This window comes from Oncorhynchus masou, chromosome 31 (assembly GCF_036934945.1).
Source record: "Oncorhynchus masou masou isolate Uvic2021 chromosome 31, UVic_Omas_1.1, whole genome shotgun sequence".
Classification (NCBI taxonomy): Eukaryota; Metazoa; Chordata; class Actinopteri; order Salmoniformes; family Salmonidae; genus Oncorhynchus; species Oncorhynchus masou.
In genome coordinates, this window is record NC_088242.1 from 50907791 (window position 1) to 50925686 (window position 17896).

A 17896-nucleotide genomic window follows, 5' to 3' on the forward strand; every position below is an offset into this window, starting at 1 on the left:
AATTTAATTTATCACAGGTGGACTCCAATCATGTTGTAGAAACATTTCTACAACATCAATGGATGATCAATGGAAACAGGATGAACCTGAGCTCAATTTTTTCTTTATTTTTAATACATTTGCAAACATTTCTAAAAACCTGTGATGTATGTGTTTAGATTGACGAGGAAAAAAACATATTTAATGCATTTTAGAATAAGGCTGTAACATAACAAAATGTGGGAAAATTCAAGGGGTATGAATACTTTCCGAATGCACTGTAAATACACTGATATAACTGTGAAAGGAATACAGCATTCTAGACTTTCAGACTAAATCAGTTGTGACGTTAATATGATTCCTCTGTGTCCTCTTTTACACAGCTTAGTTAATATTGAATATGTAGAGAGTCTGTAATTTAATATGATTAACACAGACTAAAAATACATGAATCTTTGGACTGGCACTTCATAATTTTTATATTTGCAATAATATAGATTAAACCAACTCATAAAACAAGTCACTGTAGTCTTTCTTTGAGTGACTATCCTTGTTCTTCAAATAGAACTGACATGTTTTTTGCAAGCTGAGGTTACACTATTTGTGCCCACAGTCAAGGCTTTTTTTCTCTGTTTCTCCCACTTATTGGCAGCACTGACAAAGCACTGTCCTCTCCTCCATTCTGCCCAACTTCCTCTCTCTCGCTCTCTCTCTCTCTCTCTCTCTCTCTCTGTCTCTCTCTCTCTCTCATTCGTTTGAAGTTAGCTCAGACCCGCAAGGTATATGCAGCTGAACATGACTTGAATACAGATCGCTGTAGTCACTGGGCTGCTTCTCCTCTCAAGTGTTCAGTCTATAAAAAGTAAAACCAAGGAGAGCGTGCTGCATTCAGATGAACTTCTACTGAATGCTACTCCGTATTTCAGCTGTGTTTGAGATAGTGAATTGCGTTTCTGATCTCACTTACCAATGAACTATACAGTATCATGCATACTATTTGGCAAAGCTCAAGATGTAGTGTTTAAAAGGACATTTTATATCACGCTTTGTGTATTATGACATTTCTTAAAAATGGTTTGACAATAAGCTATGTAGTGTTTATGAAGTCTTTATGAATGCTCTATAAAGCCTTGTAGGGCCCTGCTGTAAATGGCGTGCAGCTTATAAAGGCTTCATAAAGCCTTCATAAACACTACATAAATGTGTTATGAATCAATATAACCGTATGTCATGCTTTTTAAAAGGTTCATAAATGTTTCTTAACTGTGGGACATAACCACCAATGTCAAATCTGACATAACCCACTATGTAAAATATGACTTTTAAAAAATGTAACCAGGCAAGTCAGGAATTCTTATTTACAATGACGGCCTAGGAACCGTGGGTTAACTGCCTTGTTCAGCTTCAGAACGACAAATTTCTATCTTGTCAGCTCGGGGATTTGATCTAGTAACCTTCCTGTTACTGGCCCAACGCTCTAACCACTAGGCAACCTGCTGCCCCATAAACCTTTGCTTTATAAAGGGTGGCATAAGGACCTCTTGAAACTCCCCATCCCGGATCCGGGATCGTGACTAAAGCCTCAGGCTCATTAGCATAACGCAACGTTAACGATTTCTGAAAATCGCAAATAAAATGAAAATAATGCGCCTACTCTCAAGCTTAGCCTTTTCTTAACAACACTGTCATCTCAGATTTTCAAAATATGCTTTTGAACCATAGCAATTGACTAATTTGTGTAAGAGTATGCTAAGCTAGCTTAGCATTTTGAGTAGCATTTAGCACGCAACATTGTCACAAAAACCAGATAACCAAATAAATAAAATAATTTACCTTTGAAGAGCTTCGGATGTTTTCAATGAGGAGACTCTCAGTTACATAGCAAATGCAGTTTTTCCTGAAAGCGTCTGTGTGTAGGAGAAATCGCTCCGTTTTGTACATCACATTTGGCTACCGAAACGAACCGAAAATTCAGTCACCTACAACGTCAAACTTTTTCCGAATTAACTCCATAATATCGACCGAAACATGGCAAACGTTGTTTGGAATCAATCCTCAAAAGGTTTTTTTCACATATCTCTTCATTGATATATCGTTCGTGGAAGCCTGAAAGGGCAGACTTACTACTCTCGCATTCACAGCCATATAAGGAGACAATGGAAAACAGAGCCTCAAAAATCCTGCTCATTTCCTGGATGCCGTCTCATCTTGGTTTTGCCTGTAGCTCACGTTCTAGGGCACGCACAGAAAATATCTTTGCAGTTCTGGAAACGTCAGAGTGTTTTCTTTCCAAAGCTACCAATTATATGCATAGTCGAGCATCTTTTTGTGAAAAAATATTGAGCTTAAAACGGGCACGTCTTTTTATCCAAAAATGATATAGCGCCCCTAGAGTTTCAAGAGGTTAATGAAGGCCTTATAAATCATATTAAATGATGAAGGCTTCACAAAGCATTTATAACCCTGTCATTGCGTCTTGGGAGAGCATTGCCACACCAGGATATTGGGGTCGGTTCCAGAGACCACCCAATTTGTAAAGATGTATTCACGCATGACTGTAAGTCGCTTCGGATAAAATCGTTGGAAAAATTGTATATATTATATTACACTAAAACATTTATAGGATGGCCCAACCTCTTTCCCTCCTGGGTGCATATAGTCAATATTGGACCTGACCTCAAATTCCCCCAAAATGCTGTGTTGCAGGATGACACACATTATGAAGTTCAGTCATGCACAGCTAAAAAAAATGTTGGTAGAGCCTTTCTTTTCCCAAATTCCATTTTCTTGGTTTTTGTTTTTCCAGGTTTTGGATACCCCCAGTTGATCTGGTTTACTCCAGATTTTTTTACCTTTTTTAATAGAAAACAACTAAATTGGATTTTGTGTGTTCACAACCAAATCAGGGGATGACTTTTGAAGCCTTGAAAAATCTAAGAAATGTCGATTTCTTTTGTGTAGTTGCCAGTGTAATTCAGTGAGCATGCCCTGTACTTTTGTTTGGTTAGCGGGTTTTCTGTAGTGCAGTTAAGCCCACGTGATATTATTCGACTGCCAATGGAATGGGTGGAGTAAAAGTCCAAGAATCCAAGATGGCGTAGCAGTCAGGCGTCTTGTCATCGTCTTGTTGTGTTCTGTGTTTAAATCTTTTTACATCGTTTTTCTTCGCATATATATTTTTAAAACATTTTTCTTAACCTCAACTTCAACATACTCTCCTGTAACCCGCCTCACCCAATGTGGTATGGATCTGCTATTTGCTTTACTTTAGAACCGGAACCCCCAACAGGAGCTAGCTTCTGCTAGCAGTCATCAGCTAACCTTTAGCCAGGACAACTCCTTCCAGTCTGCACAGCGTGATTCAACCCGGAGCAAATCAGACTTCTTCTTCTCCATATCTCCGGATTCCTACAGCAAGCTCAGAACCTTTTCACCTGGATCATCGCAGCTAGCTAGCTGCTATCCGAGTGGCTACTCCTGGCCAACGTCTCTGTCCCGAAGCAAGCACCAATTATCCTGGAGCTAGCCTATGCTAGGCCCATCTCCCAGCTAGCTGAAGAGGTCCATCAGCCACTCCTTAATCGACCTGGCCCGGGTATCCTGGAATGATATTAACCTCATTCCGTCAGTAGAGGATGCCTGGCTATTCTTTAAAAGTGCTTCTCTTCCCAGACTCAATGCACACAGCTCGCATTACAGTGTTGCTAAAAAAGGACAAGGACCCCCTATCCTGCTCGTCCTTCCGGCCCATAAGCTTGTTGGATTTCGACTATAAAATAATTACCAAATTGCTCGCCAAAAGACTAAACACTCTTCTTCCCAAAATAATAAAAGAGGACCAAACTGGATTTATTAGAGACAGATACTCTTCTGATAACATTCGCCATCTTTTTGATATTATTGATCAAGTAAACGCACAGAAGACACCTGTCCTGCTGGCTTCACTGGATGCTGAGAAGGCGTTTGACAGGATAGAGTGGAGCTTTCTGTTTTCAGTCTTAGAAAAGTTCAATATGGGCCCAAATTTTATTAAATTGATCAAATCACTATACTCTCATCCAAATGCCATGGTTACTACTAATGGACTGAACTCCAGATTCCCTCTGGAATGGGGCACAAGACAAGGGTGCTCGCTGTCCCCCTGCTCTACTTGTTGGGGGAGGAGCCTCTGGCAGAGTTGATAAGGAGCAATCCAAGTATTATGGGTGTTTTTGCAGACGGCCTGCAGCACAAGATTTCACTTTATGCGGTTGATGTCTTGCTCTACATATCCAACCCTGAGAAATCTCTCCCTCTCATTTTAGACAAAATTTCTCAGTATGGCAAGTTTTCAGGTTATAAGATCAATTTTAACAAATCCACTGTCTGCCCTCTCAATATTACACTCACCAGCTCTATGAAGACACTATGTCCTTTCCAATGGAAAACACAGGGGTTTCAATACCTCGGGATCTTCATAACACCAGATCTGAATAGCCTTATCAAGGAAAATTATCTTCCACTCCTGGATCGAATCAAGAACGATCTCCAAACCTGGATCTCCCTCCCAATTAGCTTAGTAGGAAGAATTAATGTCATCCGTATGAACGTCCTCCCTAGACTGAACTACTTATTTCAGATGCTCCCATGCTATCTCCCAGTTTCTTTTTTCATAACAGCTAACCAAAGCATCACCAAATTTATATAGGGCAATAAAAAACCTAGGATCAAGTTTTCCACTATATCGAAACCTGAATCTAAGGGTGGTCTTGCCTTTCCCTCCCTTCAATTGTACTACTGGTCTGCCCAAATCCGCAACATGCTAACATGGATCACAAACAGACAAGAGTCGATGTGGATTCAGATAGAAGCCCAATCCTGTGGTTCATTGCCCTTAAGCTCAATTATATTAATTAATAACTTTAGTGAAGTGGGCAACATAGCCAAAACCTTTGTGATTTACAGCACCCTACTAGCGTGGAGGGACTGTAAGAAATACCTGGGCATTTCCTCCCAAATATGTTCTCACTCGCCTATAGTAGGCAACCCAGACTTAACAAAAGCCCTGAGTGATGCCAACTTTAATCTTTGGCATACTCTAGGAATCAGGACCTTTTCACACCTATTTCATCAGAAAACCACTACACTGAAATCCTTTCAAGAGCTCTGCAGTGAATTCGATGTGCCAAGATTCCATTTTTTAAATATCTTCAAATGAGACATGTAATTTCCTCATTTACCTCCAAGAGGAGATTTAGAACTCAGTTGAATGAAGTTGAAACCCTTCTTGTCACATCACAATCCATTAAAGGCAAAATATCTTACATCTATAGACTCCTTTCTGAGAAAGGAGGCTCCTCCTTTACTCCTTTGAAAATAATTTGGGAAAAGGACCTTGGTCTAACTATCAGTGATGAGTTATGGGCGGAGGTTTGAAACAGGGTATACTGCACCTCTACTAGTGTAAAAATGAAAGAATCTAACTACAATTTTTTGTACAAATGTTATTATACTCCTTTGAGACTCCATAGAATGAAAACAGATATGTCTCCTAACTGTTAAAGATGTACCTCTGAAAGTGGAACCTATATGCATGTATTTTGGAGCTGTAGAGAGATTGCAAAATTTTGGCAATCTGTACATACTGCTGCACAGAAAATATTAGAGGTACAGTTTGATATGACCCTGTGTATCTTCTTAATGCCCAGCAGGACTTTGTTCTTGAACATTTGCTTATGACTATTACATACTTTGCTAAGGAATGTATTCTTCTATTGTGGTCCTCTAATACCCCTCTTACATTTAAAATGTGGATTGACCAGATTGTTGACTTTCTTCCTCTTGAAAAGCTCACTTATGACCTCCACAAGAGACAGCCCAAGTTTGATAGACTCTGGTCTCCACTATTCAACTATATTTCAAACTGTACAGAGTGAACGGGGTGACTAGGGAAATGTGCAGATACATGTTGTGTAAGGTACTGTAAAACCTAAAAACGAATTATTGGCCCGTCGTCTCAGCGAAGGCTAAAAATAGCTAATAAGAACAATGATAGTGCTGCTGCAAGTGTTATATATGTTTTTTTTGTGTTTTTATTTTAATTTTATTTTTGAGTACGTGTGCGTATGTATGTATGTCTGTCTGTCTGTCTGTCTGTCTGTCTGTCTGTCTGTCTGTCTGTCTGTCTGTCTGTCTGTATGTATGTATGTATGTATGTATGTATGTATGTATGTATGTATATATATATGTGTGTGGGTATGTGGGTATGTATGTATATATATATATGCACCAAGGAAAATAAATAAATAATATAAAATGAAAACACTTATTTTTCTTAATCTTTCATTTTAATTGTATTTTTTTCCAAATGTATTATTACAATATTTTTTTTAACTTTTTTTTTCTTATTTTTTTAAGCCTGTCACATCTGTGAATGTGGAATGTGTTTTGTTGGTTGATTGAAAAACAAGAAAACTTCATAAAACTTTAAATAAAAATTCAAAAAGTGCTTTTCTCACCATCTTAAATAAGCATGCCCCATTCAATTAAAAAAAACAGGAACAGGTATAGCCCTTGGTTCACTCCAGACCTGACTGCCCTTGACCAGCACAAAAACATCCTGTGGTGTACTGCATTGGCATTGAATAGCCCCCGCGATATGCAACTTTTCAGGGAAGTTAGGAACCAATATACGCAGGCAGTTAGAAAAGCAAAGGCTAGCTTTTTAAAACAGAAATGTGCATCCTGTAGCACAAACTCCAAAAAGTTCTGGGACACTGTAAAGTCCATGGAGAATAAGAGCACCTCCTCCCAGCTGCCCACTGCACTGAGGCTAGGAAACACTGTCACCACCAATAAAGCCACGATAATTGAGCATTTCAATAAGCATTTTTCTACGGCTGGCCATGCTTTCCACCTGGCTACCATAACCCTGATCAACAACCCTGCACCCTCCACAGCAACTTGCCCAAGCCTCCCCATTTCTCCTTCACCCAAATCCAGATAGCTGATGTAATGAAAGAGCTGCAAAATCTTGACCCCTACAAATCAGTCGGGCTAGACAATCTGGACCCTCTCTTTCTAAAATTATCCGCCGAAATTGTTGCAACCACTATTACTAGCCAGTTCAAACTCTCTTTCGTATCGTCTGAGATCCCCAAAGATTGGTTAGCTGCCACGGTCATCCCCCTCTTCAAAGGGGGAGACACTCTATACCCAAACTGCTACAGACCTATATCTATCCTACCATGCCTTTTTAAGGTCTTCGAAAGCCAAGTTAACAAACAGATCACCGACCATTTCGAATCCCACGGTACCTTCTCCGCTAGGCAATCTGGTTTCCGAGCTGGTCAAGGTTCTAAACAATATCATAACTGCCATCGATAAGAGACAATACTGTGCAGCTGTATTGATTGTCCTGGTCAAGGCTTTCGACTCTATCAAACACCACATTCTTATCGACAGACTCAACTGCCTTAGTTTCTCAAATGACTGAGTTCAGTGTGTCAAAACGAGGGCATGTTGTCCGGACCTCTGGCAATCTCTATGTGGCTGCCACAGGGTTCAATTCTCAGACTGACTATTTTCTCTGTATACTTCAATGATGTCACTCTTGCTGCTGGTGATTCTCTGATCCACCTCTACGCAGACGACACAATTCTGTATACTTCTGGCCGTTCTTTGGACACTGCGTTAACTAACCTCCAGACGAGCTTCAATGCCATACAACTCTCCTTCTGTGGCCTTCAACTGCTCTTAAAGGCAAGTAAAAATAAATGCATGCTCTTAAACCGATCGCTGTCTGGTTAGACTGTAAACTCTCCTTTCAGACTCACATTATTAAGCATCTCCAATCCAAAATTAAATCTAGAATCGGGTTCCTATTTCGCTACAAAGCATCCTTCACTCATGCTGCCAAACATACCCTCGTAAAACTGACTATCTTTGACTTGGGCGATGTCATTTACAAAACAGCCTCCAACACTCTACTCAGCAAATTGGATGCAGTCTATCACAGTGCCATCTGTTTTGTCACCAAGCCCCATATACTACCCACCACTGCGACCTGTATGCTCTTGTTGGGTGGCCCTCGCTTCATATTCGTCGCCAAACCCACTGGCGAGGTCATCTATAAGTCTTTGTATAAGTCTTTGCTAGGTAAAGCCCCGCCTTATCTCAGCTCACTAGTCACCATAGCAGCCTCCACCCGTAGCACGCGCTCCAGCAGGTATATTTCACTGGTCACCCCCAAAGCCAATTCCTCATTTGGCCGCCTTCCCTTCCAGTTCTCTGCTGCCAATGATTGGAACGAATTGTAAAAATCACTGAAGCTAGAGACTCATATATCCCTCACTAACTTTAAGCACCAGTTGTCGGAGCAGCTCACAGATCACTGCACCTGTACATAGCTCATCTGTAAATAGCCCATCCAACTACCTCATCCCCATACTGTTATTTATTTTATTTTATTGCTCCTTTGCACGCCAGTATCTCTACTTGCACATTCATCTCTACTTGCACATAAACAAAATGTACCACTATGACCTATTTATTTCCAAACCTCCCTTATCTTACCTCATTTGCACACATTGTACATAGACTTTTTCTATTGTGTTATTGACTGTATGTTTGTTTATTCCATGTGTAACTCTGTGTTGTTGTTTGTGTCGGCCTGCTTTGCTTTATCTTGGCCAAGTCGCATTTGTAAATGAGAACTTGTTCTCAACTGGCCTACCTGGTTAAATAAAGGTTATATAAAAAAATACAATTAAAAAAGGCCAGCAACACTCCGTATTATTCAGAACGCCATGTAATGACACCATATATACAGTGGTAAAAATACTTTAAAGTACTACTTAAGTCGTTTTTTGGGGATATCTTTACTTTACTATTTACATTTTTGGCAACTTTTACTTTTACTTCACTACATTCCTAAAGAAAATAATGGACTTCTTACTCTTACATTTTTGCAGACACCCAAAAGTACTCGTTACATTTTGACAGGAAAATAGTCCAATTCACACACTTATCAAGAGAACATCCCTGGTCATCCCTACGGCCTCTGATCTGGCAGACTAAATTATGTCTGAGTGTTGGAGCCTGCCCCTGGCTATCCGTAAATAAAAACAAACAAGAAAATGTTGCCATCTGGTTTGTTTAATTTAAGGAATTTGAAACTATTTATACTTTTACTTTTGATACTTACAGTTGAAGTCGGAAGTTAACATACACTTAGGTTGGAGTCATTAAAACTCGTTTTTCAACCACTCCACAAATTTCTTGTTAACAAACTATAGTTTTGGCAAGTCGGTTAGGACATCTACTTTGTGCATGACACAAGTAATTTTTCCAACAATTGTTTACAGACAGATTATTTCACTTATAATTCACTGTACCACAATTCCAGTGGGTCAGAAATGCACATACACTAAGTACAGCTTGGAAAATTCCAGAAAATTGTCATGGCTTTAGAAGCTTCTGATAGGCTAATCATTTCAGCCAAAACCTCAGAAAAATAATTGGAGACCTCCATAAGTCTGGTTCATTCTTGGGAGCAATTTCCAAATGACTGAAGGTATCACGTTCATCTGTACAAACAATAGTACGCAAGTATAAACACCATGCAGCCGTCATACCGCTCAGGAAGGAGACGCGTTCTGTCTCCTAGAGATGAACGTACATTGGTGTGAAACGTGCAAATCAATCCCAGAACAACAGCAAAGGACCTTGTGAAGATGCCGGAGGAAACAGGTACAAACGTATCTCTATCCACAGTAAAACGAGTCCTATATCGACATAACCTGAAGGCCGCTCAGCAAGGAAGAAGCCATTGCTTGAAATCACTGGCCACTTTAATAAATGGAACACTAGTCACTTTAATAACCTTTACATATCTTGCATTACTCATATGTAAATACTGTATCTATACTATTCTACTGTATCTTAGTCTATGCTGCTCTGACATTTCTCGTCCATATATTTATACATTCTTAATTCCATTTGTTTACTTAAATTTGTTTGTAATCGGTGTATGTTGTGAAATTGTTAGATATTTCTTGTTAGATATTACTGCACTGTCGGAGCTAGAAACACAAGCATTTCGCTACACCCGCAATAACATCTGCATGGACGTGACCTATACGATTTGATTTGATGTCATTTTTGACATTGGTGATTGTCACACAGTTGCCACATCTATGAACCCTTTACAAAGCATGACATACGGTTATAGATGCTTTGTAACAAATGTATGTAGTGCTTTTGAAGGCATTATGAAGGCTTTATGAAGACTTTTATATGTTGAACGTCATTTACAGAAGGGACCAGTTGTAGTGTGTTCATTGTGGGATCAATATTAGTTATCAGCGTCATTATAAAACACAATGACAACTGGAATTGTGTGATCACGCTCTCCGCAGCCGATGTGAGTAAGACCTTTTAAACAGGTCAACATTTACAAGGCCACAGGGCCAGACGGACTACCAGGACGTGTACTCCGATCATGCGCTGACCAAAGTGTATTCACTGACATTTTCAACCTCTCCCGGTCTGAGTCTGTAATACCAACATGTTTGAAGCAAACCACCATGTCTTTGTGCCCAAGAACACTAAGGTAACCTGCCTAAATGACTACCGACCCGTAGCACTTACGTCTGTAGCCATGAAATGCTTTGAAAGCTGGTAATGGCTCACATCAACACCATTATCCCAGAAACCCTTGACAGGTCCTGGATATATAGGTCCTGGATGTCAGAAAGCTTTGTACAAGTGATGTAGTGGGCCGGACCTCTGTAGCGCCTTACGGTCAGATGCCGAGCAGTTGCCATTCCAGGCAGTGATGCAACCAGACAGGATGTTCTCGATGGTGCAGCTGTATAACTGTTTGAGGATATGGGGTCCCATGCCAAATATTTTCAGTCTCCTGAGGAAGAAAAGGTGTTGTCGTGCCCTCTTCACAACTGTCTTGGTGTGTTTTGACCATGATAGTTTGTTGGTGATGTGGAAAACAAGGAACTTGAAACTCTCGACCTGCTCCACTTCAGTGGTGTTCAGCCCTCCCTTTCCTGCAGTCCACGATCATCTTCTTTGTCTTGCTCACATTGAGGGGGAGGTTGTTGTCCTGGCACCATACAGCCAGGTCTCTGACCTCCTTCCTATAGGCTGTCTCATTGTTGTCGGTGATCAGGCCTACCACTTTTGTGTCGTCAGCTAATCCAACACCTAATGATGGTGTTGGAGTCGTGCTTGGCCATGCAGTCATGGGTGAACAGGGAGTACAGGATGGGATTAAGCACACACCCCTGAGGGGCCTCAGTGTTGATGATCAGCGTGGCAGATGTGTTGTTGCCTGCCCTTACCACCTGGGGTGCGGCCCGTCAAGAAGTCCAGGATCCAGTTGCAGTGGGAGGTGTTTAGTCCCAGGGTCCTTAGCTTAGTGATAAGCTTTATCGTTACTATGGTGTTAAACTCTGATCTGTAGTCAATGAACAGCATTCTCACGTACTTTAGCTGTTCCTTTTGTCCAAGTGGGAAAGGGTAGTGTGGAGTGCGATTGAGATTGCATCATCTGTGGATCTGTTGGGGTGGTATGCGAATTGGAGTGGGTCTAGGATTTCCGGCATGATGGTGTTGATGTGAGCCATGACCAGCCTTTCAAAGCACTTCATGGCTACCGACGGCTTTGGGAATGTTGACCTGTTTAAAGGTCTTGCTCACATCGGCTATGGAGAGCGTGCTCACACAGTCGTCCGGAACAGCTGGTGCTCTCTTGCATGTTTCAGTGTAGCTTTCCTCGAAGTGAGCATAAAAGGCATTTTGCTCGTCTGGTAGGCTCGTGTCACTGGGCAGTTCGCTGCTGGGTTTCCCTTTGTAGTCCGTAATAGTTTTCAAGCCCTGCCACATCCGACGAGCGTGAGAGCCGGTGTAGTAGGATTCAATCTTTGTCCTGTATTGATGCTTTGCCTGTTTGATGGCTTGTCTGAGGACACAGCGGGATTTCTTATAAGCTTCCGGATTAATGTCCTGCTCCTTGAAAGCGGCAGCTCTAGGCTTTAGCTCGGTGCGGATGTTGCCTGTAATCCATTGCTTCTGGTTGGAAGTGTACGTATGGTCACTGTGGGGACGACGTTATCGATGCACTTATTGATGAAGCCGGTGACAGAAGGGGTATACACCTCAATGCCATTGGATGAATCCCGGAACATATTCCAGTCTGTGCTAGCAAAACTGTCCTGTCGCGTAGCATCCGCTGGTTGCACAGAAATGAGGTTTGATTGCATTAAAGTCCCCGGCCACTAGGAGTTCCGCTTATGGATGAGTATTTTCTTCTATGCTTTTGGCCTTACACAGCTCGTTGAGTGCGGTTTTAGTGCCAGCATCGGGTTGTGGTGGTAAATAGACGGCTATGAATAATATAGACATTGTGGCTTACTGCTTACCGAATGAGGTTTTCTATCTATTCTACCTCAGGCGAGCAATACCTCGAATGACAGGGATTGTGGCCTTGTCTCGACAAAGCAGTATATCCTTCGTGTCGGACTCATTAAATAAAATAAATCTTTGTCCAGTTCGAGGTGAGTAATCGCTGCTCTGATGTCCAGAAGCTATTTTCAGTCATAAGAGACGCTAGCAGCAACATTATGTACAAAATGAGTTACAAACAATGTGGAAAAAGAACTAAGAAAACAGCGCAGTTGGTTAGGAGCCCGTTAAACTGCAGCCATCCCCTCCGGCGCCGTTATCATTCTGGGTATCACTCCACATGTTGTGACAGTGGGGGAATCGCAAAAGTCCTTTCCTCCTCCGTTCCTCGGGTCCCTTCTACTCCTCTCCTTAAAACATTTTTCAAGAGGGACGAAAGGAGAGAAGACGTGACACGAGAAATCAAGGACAGGCCGGAGCTGAGACCAGAGTCCCTCCCCATCCCCAGTAATCTCAGAGCAGCTCTTTTTAAGGAACGGTCCTTTGTGACACACACACACACACACCGGACCATCATGAAGATGGAACATTCAGGCTGCCCCAGCCATCTCAGGAGATCCTGTCTGATTGGATAGAGTAAAACAAATGGCCCCAGACGGCAGTAATTGATTGGCCGTTGAAAGAGTGGCCTGCCCTCTTCGCTCAGTATCATTAGTCAGCGAGAATCATGGGAAGGAAGAGGCATGGATGGGCCTTGTATGGATACTATGTCTCTCTGTGTCCGGTACGTTACATCTACCAATCACAACAGGAGGGATGGAGGGTGCAGGTTAGCCCAACAGGGAAATCAACCGATAAAGAAGCAGAGTACACACACACACACACAAACACACAGTATTCCCTGATTGTGATACTTTATTGTACTTTCCCCAGACACATGTCCTGACAGGTTTGTAGCTCTGTTCATTTAGCTGCTTCAGCAGTAGGGTAAAGTGGCCTTGATACCTGAACTGGACAGATGCTATAACACATACTGACAGCTAAGGCCTTCCTCTGGCAGCAGGTTCTTCAAACAATCACCAGATGGTGTTGAAAGAGGTCCTTTATCTAGAAGTGTTGTATAACAGTTCTTACTTCAAACCTACAGAGGTGTTCTAGAATTAGATTGGGGACTAAATGATTATTGGATGTCATAAGAAATTTAGACAATGCTTTTATAGGTCAGTGGTCTCTGTAAAGTTGTATAGGTACACTACATGACCAAAAGTTTGTGAACACCTGCTCGTCGAAAATCTCATTCCACAATCATGGGCATTAATATGGAGTTGATCCCCCCTTTGCTGCTATAACAGCCTCCACTATTCTGGGAAGGCGTTCCACAAGATGTAGGAATATTTTTGCGGGGACTTGCTTTCATTCAGCCACAAGCGCATTAGTGAGGTCGGGGACTGGTGTTGGGGCGATTAGGCCTGGCTTGCAGTCGGCATTCCAATTCATCTCAAAGGTGTTCGATTGGGTTGAAGTCAGGGCTCTGTGCAGGCCAGTCAAGTTCTTCCACACAGATCTCGACAAGTGAGGAACTCACTTTGTGCACAGGGGCATTGTCATGCTGAAACAGGAAAGGACCTTCCCCAAGCTGTTGCCACAAAGTTGGAAGCACAGAATTGTCTAGACTGTAATTGTATGCTGAAGCGTTAAGATTTCCCTTCACTGGAACTAAGGGGCCTAAACTGAACCATGAAAAACAGCCCCAAACCAGTATTCCTCCTCCACCAAACTTTAGAGTGTTTTCGGACTGGTAGTGTTCTCCTGGCATCCACCAAACCCAAATTTGTCCATCGGACTGTGACACTTGGCATTGCGCATGGTGAGCTTAGGTTTGTGTGCGGCTGCTCAGCCATGGAAACCCATGTCATGAAGCTGCCGACAAACAGTTCTTGCGCTGACGTTGCTTCCAGAGGCAGTTTGTAACTCAAGGATAGCTTATATTTACGTGCTACGCGTTTCAGCACTCGGCGGTCTCGCTCTGTGACCTTGTGTGGCCTACCACTTCGCGGTTGCACCGCTGTTGCTCCTAGATGTTTCCACTTCACAAGAACAGTACTTATAGTTGACCGGGGCAGCTCTAGCAGAGCAGAAATTTGACGAACTGACCTGTTATTTTTATTATCAAATGTCTTTTTACTGTTTTATTTCTTTACTTACCTACACACACACACACACACATACTTTTTCCCCCTTTTTTCTCAGCACTATTGGTTAGAGCCTGTAAGTAAGCATTTCACTGTTGTATTCGGCGCATGTGACAAATAAACTTTGATTGATTTTGTTAGAAAGGTGGCATCCTACGGTGCCACGTTGAATGTCTGTGAGCTCTTCAGTCAGGCCATTCTATTGCCAATGTTTGTCTATTTTATTTATTTTTATTTTATTTATTTCACCTTTATTTAACCAGGTAGGCAAGTTGAGAACAAGTTCTCATTTACAATTGCAACCTGGCCAAGATAAAGCAAAGCAGTTCGACACATACAACGACACAGAGTTACACATGGAGCAAAACAAACATACAGTCAATAATACAGTATAAACAAGTCTATATACGATGTGAGCAAATGAGGTGAGATAAGGGAGGTAAAGGCAAAAAAAAGGCCATGGTGGCAAAGTAAATACAATATAGCAAGTAAAACACTGGAATGGTAGATTTGCAATGGAAGAATGTGCAAAGAAGAAATAAAAATAATGGGGTGCAAAGGAGCAAAATAAATAAATGAAATACAGTAGGGAAAGAGGTAGTTGTTTGGGCTAAAATATAGGTGGGCTATGTACAGGTGCAGTAATATGTGAGCTGCTCTGACAGTTGGTGCTTAAAGCTAGTGAGGGAGATAAGTGTTTCCAGTTTCAGTGCTTTTTGTAGTTCGTTCCAGTCATTGGCAGCAGAGAACTGGAAGGAGAGGCGGCCAAAGAAAGAATTGGTTTTGGGGGTGACTAGAGAGATATACCTGCTGGAGCGTGTGCTACAGGTGGGAGATGCTATGGTGACCAGCGAGCTGAGATAAGGGGGGACTTTACCTAGCAGGGTCTTGTAGATGACATGGAGCCAGTGGGTTTGGCGACGAGTATGAAGCGAGGGCCAGCCAACGAGAGCGTACAGGTCGCAATGGTGGGTAGTATATGGGGCTTTGGTGACAAAACGGATTGCACTGTGATAGACTGCATCCAATTTGTTGAGTAGGGTATTGGAGGCTATTTTGTAAATGACATCGCCAAAGTCGAGAATTGGTAGGATGGTCAGTTTTACAAGGGTATGTTTGGCAGCATGAGTGAAGGATGCTTTGTTCCGAAATAGGAAGCCAATTCTAGATTTTACTTTGGATTGGAGATATTTGATATGGGTCTGGAAGGAGAGTTTACAGTCTAACCAGACACCTAAGTATTTGTAGTTGTCCACGTATTCTAAATCAGAGCCGTCCAGAGTAGTGATGTTGGACAGGCGGGTAGGTGCGGGTAGCGATCGGTTGAAGAGCATGCATTTAGTTTTACTTGTATTTAAGAGCAATTGGAGGCCACGGAAGGAGAGTTGTATGGCATTGAAGCTTGCCTGGAGGGTTGTTAACACAGTGTCCACAGTGTCTATGGCGATTGCATGGCTGTGTGATCGATTTTATACACCTGTCAGCAATGAGTGTGGTTGAAATTGCCGAATCCAATCATTTGAAGGGGTGTCCATATACTTTTGTATTTTCAAAAAGTTATATATTTTGTGTATGAGATGTGATGGTAAGGTATTTTGGCAAACTTCCAAAAGGCAATTTTGTGTTCCCTTTGAGCATTGATTCAAACGGTCTCTCCCCATCAGGTTGGGCCAAACAGCATCGCTGCAAGGGACGGACGCATAAGAGAAGGAGACCACATTTTACAGGTAGGAAACTATATTTCTATCTTGACCCTCAGCCCCTCTTTTCTCTCTCTCGTTCTTTCTCTCTCATCTCCTCTCTCTCTCATTTCTCATCAGAGGTGACATAAACACTTTTTTTATTTCACCTCCCTCTGCCATTGTCTCCCAACACGAGAACCCATTCATTTTTAATGGCACCATAGTAAAAGAGAAACTCACCCCCTCTGTGACGGTTAGCGGGGAGGAAATGTCCCTCTGGCTGTTTTAGTTACCGACTCAGCATCCGACTGGGCTTTTTAACAGCCGTAAGAGCAGTTTAAGGATGCACCGTGCTCCAGATATACCCCCCACCTGCTTCTGGGTAACACACTCGCACATCCACAAGAATGCACACACACCAGATCTCTTCCCTTTCTACACACACACACACCCCGGAGGTAGACTGAGAGGCTCTCCATGTTATTACCCCTCAGCTCCATTCCTGGGCCAGGGAGGGTCGGTGGACCCTGGAGGCTACTAGTACCCCCTCCAAAGACAGTCTTCTGGTGGGGTTAGAGACACAAACAACAGAGTCAGTGGAGCTGTATGGACCGTTATGATGTTATTGGAGAGGGAGGGGGGTTGTGAGCTTTGCTCTCTTGTAGGGGGAAGGGTGGAAAAGGGGGATGTTTTAAGGTGTAATCGAGGGGTTGGTGTTTTGGGAGGTAGGGATAAAGTAAGGTCATATATTTGGGGAGAGGCAGATTGAGGGCTTCGTGGAGAGAGATGGATAGTCGTGTTTTGGGAGGTTAAGGTTGTAAAGGCTTACGTTTTTTAAGTCATGTTTTAAAATACAAATCTGAGCGGTAGATCTCAGAATGGGATCTCGGCTCGGGGAAGATTGGTGATCACTGGCATTAAGTGTAAGGGTTCTATAGAGTCTGAGAGCAGTAATGGTTTTGGGAGGCAAGAGCCACAAGGTTGTTACAGTAATGTGGGTGAGAGTGCTGGAGACAGTGGAGAAATGCTTTTGAGGAGAATGGCAGAAGTAGACGGTAATGTCTTTTAGAGAGTGGTCTGTTTTCAGTCTGAGTGAACTCTCAGAACAACAGAGTGATGTGTTTCTGAATAAGGTTTAATGAGTCCGAGAGAGAGAGAGAGAGAGAGAGGGGGGGGGAGGTGAGTACACGGTGCAGTCATGAGAGGAAGAAGATTGAGCGTAGGGTAAGCACAGTTTTTTTTTTTGCAGAGAGATAATGTACGGCCGGGGCTAGCTGCTTCCCTAATTGTCTGTCGCGTGGCGCCTTGTCCATGTGTGCGCACGTGTCTTTCGTGCATTGCAGGTCATAATGTGTTGTGCGATTGTTTTGAGCTACGAGGCAAAGCGAGGGGAGAGGGGTTTGGGTTAGTGGCTGTGATCCATGCCTCCACCCCAAGCACCCCTTTACTATTATCCCATGCTGACAGGGCCATTACTCTGGTCAGTGGAAGACGGACTCCCCCCTGTCACGGTTCAGTTAATTGTGTGGGGCGTCTGTATGTATGAATGTGTGTCGCTTCCAGATGCTGGATGCTTTCAGGAGCAGAGCATTTCTAGTGCAGACGATCGGTCCATAGACCACTGTCCCATTCACGATCAATCCA

General features: G+C 42.6%; 1 protein-coding gene across 1 annotated transcript in view; it reads left to right on the forward strand.

The window, feature by feature from the left end:
- The window catches only part of LOC135524088 (PDZ domain-containing RING finger protein 4-like), a 106893-nt gene that overhangs the window by 79918 nt on the left and 9079 nt on the right, over window positions 1-17896 (forward strand). The window contains exon 5 of the mRNA XM_064951290.1: window positions 16235-16297. Coding sequence (XP_064807362.1) covers window positions 16235-16297 — 63 coding nt within the window. The remainder of the gene's footprint in view (window positions 1-16234; window positions 16298-17896) is intronic.